This window comes from Topomyia yanbarensis, chromosome 1 (genome assembly GCF_030247195.1).
Source record: "Topomyia yanbarensis strain Yona2022 chromosome 1, ASM3024719v1, whole genome shotgun sequence".
Lineage (NCBI taxonomy): Eukaryota > Metazoa > Arthropoda > Insecta > Diptera > Culicidae > Topomyia > Topomyia yanbarensis.
In genome coordinates, this window is record NC_080670.1 from 147546855 (window position 1) to 147559780 (window position 12926).

Below are 12926 nucleotides of genomic sequence, written 5' to 3' on the forward strand. Positions count from 1 at the left end.
ACAATGACTGGGCAGTGCGTAAGCCTCTTGTACCTGAAGGCATAAAATAGACCCCACTTGCGGTCCTTAGCTTCCTGCCTAGCCCTGGCCTCCTCGTGGCGTCGACGGCGTCTTATGTAAAATGTTGTTAGAGTACTACTGATTGATTTTTATGAAGATCTAACACTCGGTGTGGAAAAAAAACTGCTTTTTTCGTTTTAGATTTTTGCCGATTCTCTCTCCAACCTTAAACGATACCTTCGTTCTGTTTAAATCGTACGACCTAGTGATATATCAACTACCAATGATTTTTTCGTAATATTATAGATACCATTTCTCAATATCTCACTTTAATGCGTGAAACACAGCACTTACGGTTAACAACGCTCGTATCATTTTGTAAGTCCAATCATATCAGCTATACAACAAATCGTTCGCGTTGAAAGTTTTGGATACTGCTTAAATCCAAAAACGAATTGTAGGAAATCTGTTTCACCCAGATACCTCAGTATATCCTTCTTGAGCATCACAATAGGCAGATCGTAAAACATAATTAGCTTGGCAACGCGAAGCTGATCATCCGAACCTATTTTGGACAGTAGTTCGGTAAGGGTATGTTCCTCAGGTATTCCAATGATACATGAACGAATCAAATGTGAACATTCTCTCATTAGGTCTTCCATTTTCATACATATACGATCAATCAAGGATTGAAGCATATCTTGTGATAACAGCAAATCAGCTTCTGCGATAGCTTTTCGTCGAGCTATGATAGCTGCCAGAATTCGAAACTGCCACAGCTCCGAATTATTGCAACTTGTGTCGAAGTTGATTATTAGCTGAAAATTAAGCACACAACTTGTCATGTATCTATTACTATATGGTAACAAATGGACTTACGTTCATTAAATTCATGAATATAGACAATCCGTGCATTTTGTCATGTGTTAGGCAGTAGTAAGTCTGTAGTACCAATATTTGGATGATATTTTGTTCGGAAGAAGAAACCAATTCGATTTCATCAATTTCGTTACGGTTTGGTAGCAGTAGAAACTTTGTAGCAATGTTTGAGATCCGTTGGTCCGTCGAAAACGCGAGTAGATTATTAGCATCGATTTTCCATGAATTATACTTGTCTGTAGTTAACGTGTGACTGAGCATGGATTTGAGTCGATTAGGATCTTCTAGGTATGACAAACAACCAGCACGTTGTTTGATGTCGATGCATCCGCTGGCTCTCAGTATGTTCCTAAAATAGAGCATTCTGTTTAAGTTAGCACATGGCATTAATGCAAGTTAATGCTAATTTGCATTGGTTATCTGTCCACTAAAAAAAGTAATGCAAGAAAAAGAAAAACTATTGCGAGTGAACTTTATTTTAAAATAAACGAATGTCAGTTTTTAAAAATGTTAGTAAATTATTTTAGATATATTATGGCGCTTGTTTATTTTTAACTATGTTTTTCGTGAATAGTGGTTTAAGTAATGTGGGCGTATATCATGAATACTTACTTTAAACTCTCCCAATTTTCTTGGTCAAAATATACGTGCCAGTAGTTAGGATCGTTTACATACACTTTACTGAGCGTACGGAGTTCCGGTAACATACACGGGGCTAGAAGTTTCACGGGTTCACTTTTTCCTTTTTCTAAGTAATGAATCTCACAGAGGCACAGTTTGCCACTGTCTATATCTCGTGGAAGAAACAATCGAGGTTCTACCGCCAGCACGTACAAATGGCGGAATGCCTGCAAGTGATACCGGTTGTCGTTACTGTGAGTCGGGAACTTTGGAAAAATCGAACAAATCAATGCTGCAACTGATTCCGGAGATCGAGATAGTGTGAATCGACCGGCACCAAGAAATAGAAAACCCAGCGCCATATGAATAGCCATGTGAGATCCATACGTTACGTGGCACTGACCAAAACGAGAACGAAGCATGCGAATAATTCTCAAAACTCGAACATCGCCGGTTCCAGCCTGCACCATGGATACTGATAGAAGAATCATAATGGTGCAATTTTCTATAGTTTGTTTGCCAGCATAATCTCCGAATGGACGACCGTGGACTTCTAAAAAGTATTTCAGTAGATAGTTTAGAGTACTAAAAGCACGCTCGTCTGCAGATCCAGCGTATTTCAGTCCAATACATATAGCAGCGCCACAAACGATATTGCAGTAAGCCTGGCATTGTGCTTCATAATCAGTTGGCTGTTGTAGTTCATCGGTCTGGAGGCGGTTCTTTATTAGTTCTGATAACGTTTGCGGTATTTGACTGTAGACCCATTCGGTAGAAGCATCAATACTATTCCACAAGATTAGATTCCTGGCCACGATTCGAAGCAATAGCAAATCAGGACGAATGAAATCGAGCAAGTAGGTTGTATCCGGCGGTTTCATCCAGTTTGCAATAGCTTCGTTGTTTGTGCGAAAGTACATTAAACCGAGAGCTAAAGTAGCCCCAGGAGCTGTCACGTCGATATTTACCGTGTCTCCTTCTTTAATTTGGAATGATGGCAATTTATATTTCTCCTTCTGAGCTCCTATCAAAGGACGTTTATTGCCACCGACCATGTAATAATGAAGAGTGTCAGGAATGTCCAAGTCGCGTAGTGCGGTTGATTTTTCACCCTGTTCCAGTGTTACCAACCCTAGAGCTAACCCTGCTGTTAGGGCATAGGATTCACGTTCCACGTAATTTTCCATTTCAGGCCCTGGTGGTCGGCCGATTTCCTGTAGCAGTACTTCCGCTATGTGGCGTTTAGCAGTACCTTGGTAAACAAGGCCGATACCCATTATCGAGGCTACTTGAATGTTCTGCGAAATGTCCAGCTCCACAGCTGTTGGTGGCAACAAAGCCTCGATATGGACACTCAACAATTTAGTTGTTTTTGTATCCATTGTGCCACGATGAGTTGCGGAGATTCCAAGCAATAATCCTAAACTGGTCATTTCATCACATTTCACTAAATATTCGTAGATACTCATGAATGAAAGCGTTTTTAAGTGACCGTTTAAACCAAGCGCCATCAAGAATCCAGCGTGTTCCGTCGGTATTTCAGCAGATCCTTTTGGTTTGTTGTAGGTAATCCAGGTCGAATCTATGTCTGGAGTATCGGAGCAAATTCGCAACCCGGCGGCAACGCCATTATGAAACGTTGGCCACAGATTCATGTTTGGAGGCACTTCTAACTGCTGAATTTCAATAGTTGCACCACGATGTATTTCTTTTCCAGTGAGACACAGCTTTGGAATCGGTAAGATTTGTGTTGCGGTTGGTCGACTAGTTCTCAACGTAAACATACCACGGCCAAGAGGCAGAGCCATCGTACGGATACACAGTGCGTATAGTTGTTTTTCTTGTTCTTCGATGAATTCATGATCTGAAACATTAGGAGCCTGAACGATATCTATTGTCACCGACTGGGAACTGTTGAGAAACGATTTCACGTCATTGATCCTCAAATCATCCGGAAATCTCAATCTCAATAATTTTGTATCCATGTTCTCCAATCCGCTTTCCTCTTGTTTAGCTTCGTGTTTTGGAATTACCTCCGGCTGTGGCTTGCGTCGGAGCGATAAAGATTGCTCTTTTAAACCACTTGCTGTTTTTTTCGTCCGAATCGATTGGATCTGGGCGTCAAAAGTGACATGTGCTAGTAGCTCTGGCCTGAGGAGCAACTCGTAGACCTCGGCTTCGTAGATGTTCAACGGTTTATTACGATTCGTTTCCAGAAATTGAGCGATTAAATAGTGGATGCTTATGGGTAGTTTTTCTATTTTCAAACGGTTATATCCACGTTTAATCAGTACTTGCATTACGACGTTGGCCATTGTCATATCCACGTCGTCGGTCACAAGAAGATTTGAATTGTCTAAGAGTTTTTCCAACTGTTCTGCTATCCATGTTGTAAGCCCTTTGGTACGATACAAATAAGCAACAATAAGAATAACGTCTCTAGTGCGATTATTAATATTATCAAAGCAGGGGAACGGAGTTGAAAACTGGTTCCCAGAATATGCAATCAACGAATGAACGTATTGGAATATGTTTGGAATGTCTTCATATTCATGTTCTGCTACATTAACAAACTTCGCGGTATCCTGCTTCGTAACAAAGCAGTAAGAGCGAAGACTAATCAAATGTGGAAAGTCAAGATAATAATGTAGTTGAAATTTCTCAACTTTGAGATCAAGTGCAATTTCATATAAGAACGCTCCAAGCAGTTTAAGCTCGCTTTTTAGCAAAGGATCCAATTTCATATCTTCGTAAACTAAATGAAGCGTTGTTAAGATTTTTGGGATGTATTCAAATAAAAACTTGTCCGAGTTGTAAGCTCCTAATTCAGCGGATTCAGATCCTTGCTCGTCAACTGTTTGTATGTCTCCATGTTTCGATAGAAATTCCCAATCATTGTCACTTCCACGACAATTCTCACTCTTGCGCCTTTTTTTCGGTTCATCAAACGACGATTTAGAGTTAGATTTGTTCAGTGGACTTTTCTCAGGCGGAAGAAATGGTCTACCCATGTGCTGGAAAAGCATGGCCCGAAAAATTTCCCATTCGCGATTACCACTAAAATCCTTTGATCCGGGCGCGTTTCTCGTACCATACCACCGAATCAGAAGCTCTAAAGCTATTTTCTTCGGGAGTGCTTCCCGCAGTGCCAACAAACAGCGCGACATCAACTGAGATTCACTCATTACCGGCAGCGACATTCGGAACATTTTTTCACTGGAAAATACTAGCGTCAATCGATTTCCTGTTCCATCTCTTACACTCTGGCAGTTATTCAATCGAGCGGAGGACAACAAATTGGATGCTGGTTGTAAGGGCTGCACCGGGGAGAGCATATGTAATTCTTCGTCAAAACGGGACTCCGCTTGAGCGACTGCCGATGGCAATAAACTGCTGCGTCGTGGAAATCCTTGAGAGCTACCAAAAGAATTACTTAGTGCACTGGATGTGACGAAGCTACTCAGAATACCAGCTACATGTACTTTGCCCACTTGAACCGGTCCTGTGTACAGCATTAATGTTCCGCAAGGTGCTAGAACTGCAATCATATTTAGACGCTTAAGTGAAACTGCGCTTTTAGCTGGAATGTGTACTGGTACAGCGCTTGAAGATATCGCGCTAGTGCCCGAAAAGTTCCTATTACATCGTACCAGCTTCAATATTTCCGAACGAGGCAAAAGATAACACAGGTAGTAGTGATCGACAATATCTATGTGCAAAAATCCAGTTGAAGCCACTTCGCGAAGATCACTGAAAAAAAAGAAGTTTGCAAATGTTTAAAAAATGCTTGAATTGTAGGGAATTAAGAATTGTCCTCCCGGAACATTGGGTACCTTTCTCATATAGGAAGGTGACGGCAATCAGTGTAAAATGCGTGTGTTAGTAAAATCATATCGGTTTATGATAGGTACACTACCCCCAGATACTAAAATTGAATGTTATTCGGATCTGAGCTTTAGTTTTGAGCATAATGTAATTCCAAAAAATCTAGCTAGCGGCCCAATCAGCTGTTAGCTACTGACGAGGAGAATCCGAAACACATAAAATATGACTTAATTTGAGTTAGGTGATATGCACCTATGCATAACTATAGGGCTTTACCCCAATTTGGATTCTGCATAACTCCCATGCGTGAGAATCAGAAATGCATACAGCATAACTCCCATGCGTGAGAATCAGAAAATGAAAGCAGCTGCTGTGCATCCAAATAGCTCAGACACAGATAATAGGCATTTAGACTAGAACAAAATATATTTAAAAACCTGTGTAAACTTTCCAATCGACAAACGTTGGAAATCAGTGTTTCACTATCTCCATCTACGCCTCTGTTTGCTACACGTGTTTGACAATTGTACTCCAACTGCATTACATTGATCACTGCGCCACCTTCAAACATTTGCAAAACGTGTTTTGGGGTGCCAACCTTCCAGATTTATCTGGATTCTTCCAGATTTTTAAGCAGATTTATGTTTATCTAATCCAGATTTCAAAAAATTTGTCCAGATTTATCCATCGTTGATTTTAAAACCACATTTTCGAGTAATGATTATGATAACAAAACATTTTAGAATAACTGGAAACACAAATTAGCGAAGTTTTTTTTGCTAAAGGCAAATAAATTTTGTTGAGTTTTCATCAACTGTAAATTTCAGCATTCCAAGATGCTGAAAGCTCACAGCATCAAATTCAATCCCCAAATGCTTTTTCAATAAATTTATCCTATCCAGACAATTCCAGACTTTTTCGAAAATTATTACGGACTTCTTGGAAAAACACTTGGCATCCCTGTTTGATGTTCAATTTATTGATAATTTCCAGCTCCTGGAAAGGACATGGCGATGTACCGGCTTTGGCAGTAATAAATATATGGTGGGCCTAGCAATTAGGCAATCCAAGAGACGTTTGTTTGGCAATTCAGCGGTGGGTTTTGTCAACAAGAAAAGAAAAACTCGTCCGACAAACATATTTCGTTAGTCCGATTCGTTTGATGTTGGATCGAATAAACGATATTGTTGGACGTCGCGCCCACCGAAGTAACGTCAGAAGAAATAAACAAGAAATAATCAGCTGATCAGAAACGTCTCATGGATGTCAAAATTGGATGCAGAGACCAAAGTGGACATTATACGAAATAGTTATTATGCCAAACGGGCATCATGCTAAATAGCAATCTTAAATTGCTTTTCGTCGTATGATAAATGACCACATGATTCTCGCTATGGTTATGCCAAATAGCTTTATGCTAAACCACGTTACGCCAAATGAACCGTTTGAAAAATCCACTCCTTTTGTCCGATTTTTATAACCGACTTTTACTTTTCAAAGTCTGAGTTTGATTTTTACGCTCGAAGTTTCTATTCGATTTTTACATTCTAATACAAGGTCTTATGAAACAAATTCCTTTCTGATGACTTTTATATTCTTTAATTTAAATCGAATATAACAAACAAGAACGAACATAGGACCCATGTCTTCATACAAAAACACATTTAATTATTCACATCATGAAACCGAGAGAAGTACGTTGGATCAAATTTCAAATGGTCATATCTCAATGTGTCATATTCACATGTTCATCCAAAAATCAAAATAACCGTAAATTTCATTATATGAAAAAAGCAAAATGATTAGTTAAAGCCCCCAATAAACAAATTACAATTACAAAAGTATGATGGCACCAATGGATTAAGGTAAGTTTTCTTAATCCTTAAATGCATACTGTTACCATTTGGCAACAAACCGAATTTTGTGATAGAAAGCCTGAACAAGAGATAAATAACGTATCCATGCCGAAAAATGAGTACCAATGGAAAATCAATTTCATGCATTTAAGGGTTAAGGAGACGGATTACACAGAAGTTCGAATGAGTGTAGCACCGACTGCACCGGTGTAGTCTCTGTATAAAACGAAAATGTCATTAGATAGATTCAGTAGCATGATCTTATACTTACTTGCGAGCGTTCGAATGATCAGTCCACAAATGTTCCAAGCAATACTCGGGGATAATCGGTTTGGAAGGTTCGGCTTGTCCAATCTTTCTAACATCCAGTAGTGAGATTGATGCTCCCAACGAAGATTGTAACTTCGACAGAGGGGTTGGGAAACTAAGTTGTGACTGAGACGGCAGATGACTACGATTAGCTGAACCAAGGCCGGTGACATTCAAATTAAATGAACTGGTCAGTCCGGTTGGTATATTGCTAACGTACGGACTATTGAACGTTGCTCCCAGACTATGCCGCCCAGTAGTTGATGCACTATGGCGAGCTAGAACTGAACAGACGTCAAACAGTACATGAAAATTAATCTCCATCATACTTACGAGAGCTTTTGTATAACGGTTGAGGTGTATTAGCAACCGGTAAAGGAGTGGTATGCTGATATATACTACTACTACTAACATTGAAGGCACTATATGAGTTGTGCACGCTGTCGTTATCGCATCCAACGGAGTTCTTCTCATTATCGGTGGCTTTGCGAAGAAGACAGACAAAATGTTTTCCGGTTTTTCCATCAAACATCAATACTAAATCATTCTCTTCGCAACAAAAAACCACACGGTATTCAGCCTCCGTCAAATAGACCGTTGCGGTACTCATTTTTATTAAAACAGGGCACATCTCATCCAACGGGTGAGTCAACGAAAACAACCGTGGCATTGGAATTGAATGCGCATCCAACATAGAGCTGGAAGATTCCTTTTCAAGCAGAATACCACGCTTCGTCACCCAAACGTTTGAAATCGGACACTCAACACTGGTAATAAAATTCTCGCCATTACTACAATAAACTTTGAGTGTGTTTCCGTCCAATAAACACACTCCGGTTTTCGTAACTTTAGGGTTATGCCTAGAATATAGGACATTCTATTAAAGCATCATGGATCGGAAGTCAGAACTACATGCCTTTTTGTACGCTTCTCTTCTAGCTCATCGGAACAGAAAAATTCAGCTGGCCCGAAAAATGCAAACTTGATTGTATTTTCGCAAGTTAAACAAGTATGCGGAGCTGCTTGTTCGCCATTGACTGCTTTCGTCCAAACTGCCGTATTGCCTTTCACGTACAACTCTTCCTCGGTGTTTATATTGGCTTCCAATAAAAAACCTGGGCATCCAGTGTCATGTTCTAGCTCACTGTAAACTTCTCGCACCATGTAAAATTCGGTAGGGCTTTCGTCCAACGAAATGTTTACATCCTGCATCCGCTGCAGCAGAATAAAATCGGACGGGACCGTTACCGGTTTTTTCAACACCAAGGGGCCTGGATGCTCGTCCACCGCCTGACGACCCCGTGGAATAAATTCCTGTAAGGAAATAACGCTAGCATGCACCGCGGTTGACAAAAACTATCATACTTACCAAAGGTTCCGAGGCGGTTATCATTGTTTCACTAAACACATCCAGATTTGCTAAATTTATTTAGGCAATTTAGATTTATACATAATAGAAAAAGCGTTCGAATAGCGTATAGTTATAGCTAGAATTCGTTTAAAATATAGCATAGAATGAAAACAAAAACGAACGAGGCAGTCAATGTCGGTATCCACGCAAGGAAATCAAGGTATTTTTTGTTCCTTTATGTGCTGTCAGAATGACAGATTAAGATCGTATATAGTTGATCCATCTAATCGGTGTCGTCTTGTTTTTTGTTTTTTTGTGCACTGATAAAAAATCTATACAGTCGTGATTCGCTGGGTTGGACACTCTTTAAGTGGACCGCTTTTTAGTTGGACCTCCGCTAGTTGGACCATTGTCCAACTAAAAAGCATCTGAACGCCACAATGTCAAATTTACTTTGATAACCTATAGGGACCCTTACACGCGCAATAAAAGTGTCATTACTAAAGCTACCAGTACACTGTTTGTCATAACGTCAAATATTTGATATCTTTCGTAAAATAAATTTGAACTACTGTGTACTGGCTCTTCAAATCTAGAGCTTTTTTCAATACATCATATCTAACAGAAATGTCAAACGGAACAAATTGCGTGCAAAAATTTCCTTGCAACTTTCAAATTTATATAACAATTAAAGCACACAGAAGGCTATTAATTCTAGTATCACCTCTGCATTTACTCATTGCAGGATCGTATAAGCATATTACATGTTTTTCGCGAAGATAATAGGGAGATAATTAATAACTATTATTTTATTACGTTTTGCCGATCACGTTTGCTATTATGCTCTTTTACATATGTGGTCTTGGCAACACCGTTTGTAGATGGCACATTTTACTGTGACGTTTTGAGAGACGGGCTCTAGGGGCAGATCACTTGTGATGCATTTTTAAAAATCAGCGAAATTAAATGCATTTCTTTCCATCAAAATAGAAATTCATAATATATTTTGCGTTGCGTGTAATGTATTTTGCTTTGCGTGTAAGACGTCAAAACCCTACAAAAAACTTGCCCTACTTTCAGCAAAACGTCGAACAAAGTGGATCAGCGTAGGACGTTTGTTAAACAAACTTTTCTGTGAGGGAGTGCAAAGTTGTTGCAAGAATTGAAAAATAAATGCGTTTTTTTAAATGTGATGCAAATTTGTTTTAAATACTTAGAGTGATCTGCCCCTATAGGACGGGCTTGTAGTTGTGATATATTTCATCACTCAAAAAAATCCAAACGTTAATTTTATTTGCTTCAAACCACTTAAAATTCATATGAAGAAGAAATGCTAATGTCTCGACTAACATATCCCAAGTAACCACTAAGCACTAAAGCAAGCATTATGTTCACCTTATAACAGCTTTTCGATGCTTATAGGTTCAATACAAGCTTTGCAAATGTCTATAAGCTTTATACAAGCTTTGCTAATGCTTATAAGCACTACGAATTTTAAACATTAAAACAGGTCGTATATGGGTATATAAGGCTCTATTGTAGAGCTTATAAACCCTGTAGCTATAAGCCAGATACGGTAGTCACCGATGCCATTGTAATGCCTGTTATAGTTGACATTTCCATTACTCTAAACAATAAATTCCAAATCAAAACAAATATGATATGAGACACATTCTAAGCATAAGAAAACTTTATCAGCTTCCGAGGTTTGGGCATGTCGTCGTAAACAAATTGAAGGACACAAAACCTTCGAGTCATAAATGATATGATACATGATTTGTTTCAATTTAGTATACATCTAATGATAGTTTTAAAAAATATGATCAAAATCTTGCGCCCAATTATAAGTATAATCACAACAGAAATCTCCCAATTTAAGAACGGCAAATATCAGCTAGATTAATCAACTCCCAAATGGATCAAACAGCAAACGCGCTGGAGAAAAGTAACTTCCGAATCTTCTAAAGGTAGACGTTCGAAACTGGAGCGCACGCCGCACTGCAAAAAAAAAAATCAAACGGCGCATGCGATAGAAAGACCATGAAAGAAAGAACGAGAAAAAACTTTTTATTTCCTGTTTTTGTTTTGTTTTATTTTTCAAGCAGTGGGTTATACCAACCACAAATTGTTTTGACATATTTCCATAGGCGCGGTGGAAAAAGTAGGAGTAGGCAGTATATCAGCCGAATATTTCGCCAAAAGTGGCCTTTAAGCAACACTGAAGTACGATATTGCACCTATAAGCTCTGCTACACTTGATCTATAAGCGACTATAAAACCGAATTGATGCCATTTGCACGGCTTAGTGGTTACTTGGGATTTAATGCTGCTTTGTTAAGTCTGCAGTAACCTTATTGTACCGAAAAATTTTCTATTTCTCAAAATGATAGAACTAAAAAAATACTTCACGCAGTCAGCCTTCCATATAAAGATTAATGTACTGTTTTTGATTGGCAGTCACTGATTTGCTTATGTTCTTCTTTCATGCATTAAATATACTGCAAAGAGAACGAGTCAGTAGGTCAGTTTAGTAGAAAAAACTTTACTGTTTCCAAAATCTATTCAGTCACATTCAGTGTGTCCAAAATATGCTTGGAACAGTGTCCAAATTAGTGTGGAAGGGTCCGAAATGTGAAAAACTCATGCTGTGAAGAAATGTCATTTTCGAGTTTATGTCAATGTATAAAACATCCATTGACAGTTTTCTTTCAAGAACAGTAATTTTGGAGCAGATTCGTGCATGCATTAAAAAACATAGGCAACCAAATATTTTTGACGTTCACGTAATTTCACTTCCTCGAGGGGTACAAAATTGGTTGGTTACCCTAAATTTTGTTGCCAGAAAGTTTCGAAAATAGAGCATGCAGAGTTGCCAGTTACATTAAAATTATCGGATTTCGAGCAAAATTGGATTGAGATTGGATAAATTTGTGGAATTTTTTTCAAATATTTTAGCAATACTCGATGTAATAGAACTTTTTTTAAATTTTCTAAAATTGCCGAATAAAATGAAAATTCATACAAAATCGAACGGAATATAACAATTATTCTGAAGTGACGTTCCCCTCGATATTTGAATTATACGAGAAATAGTAGAAAACTCGGAACTAAGCGACTTTTTGTGGTAATGTACATGTATAGTTCACGAAAAAAAAATGTTCGAAAATAATCGTCATTTTTGTATTGTAACATAACCTAACACCATATTCCGCAAATTGCTATCCGACTGTAAACAATACCCCCAATGACGGAAACAATTTATGGTGTGGCGTGTTAATTGTCGAATCACAATATGCCAAATTGTGAAAAAACAATAATACAAATTATCCATTTATTGTTCTCATTTATGCGGGAGGTCTCTATACCATAATTCACTGGTACAACCTTTTTAATTGAAACCTCAAAAATAGTATATATTTTGTACAAAAACATTATACAGTCGTGATTCTCTGGTTGGACATTTTTTAACTGGACCGCTTTTTAGTTGGACCTCCGCTAGTTGGATCATTGCCCAACTAAAAAGCATCTGAACGCCACAATCTCATGTCAAATTAACTTTGACAATCAATCTGACAATATTTAGAGATGTGAATAGATGCATTTACACTGCCAACATCTCCTTTGGAAAGTTTTTGACATTTGTAAGACGGTCCAACTAGCGAATCAAATTCGTTAGTTGGACAAGGCTGTGGCCCAACCAGCGAATCACGACTGTAATTGTATATTTAATATTCTGGTTGCAGTTGAAAATCGAAATAGTGAACTTGTGCCTTTCGGTTTTTCTCCTATTTTCAGCTTGTGCAACTAAAGCGCAACTTGTGTAGATAATGCGCTAGTTGATTCTCTAACATGTACACAAGATGCGCATTAGTTGCCCACTCTGCAAATAGGGAAAAAAGTGAAAGGCGTAAGTTCAATATTTCGATTTTCAACTGCAATCAGAATAAGTTATTGGGAGTGTCACGCACCTTGGTTTGTACCATGATCTTCGTTGCAGTGTATCGAGCGATCTCTCAAATTTTACTCATTTTATAGTAAAAATGGTTTTCGCTGCAATGAGTAGATTGTAATAAGCGTGTGTTCTA

At 38.5% G+C, this 12926-nt stretch overlaps 1 protein-coding gene across 1 annotated transcript; it reads right to left on the reverse strand.

Annotated features, from left to right (window-relative positions):
- Positions 1 to 295: 295 nt before the first annotated feature.
- On the reverse strand, positions 296 to 9064 carry LOC131676880 (anaphase-promoting complex subunit 1). The gene is made up of 7 exons (XM_058956260.1): positions 8860 to 9064; positions 8407 to 8804; positions 7824 to 8350; positions 7453 to 7774; positions 1492 to 5250; positions 880 to 1228; positions 296 to 818 (listed from the first exon to the last, which is right to left on the reverse strand). The coding sequence occupies exons 1-7, from the start codon at positions 8881 to 8883 to the stop codon at positions 372 to 374; spliced, it is 5826 nt and encodes a 1941-aa protein (XP_058812243.1). The 5' UTR covers positions 8884 to 9064; the 3' UTR covers positions 296 to 371.
- Between the last annotated feature and the right edge of the window lie 3862 nt (positions 9065 to 12926).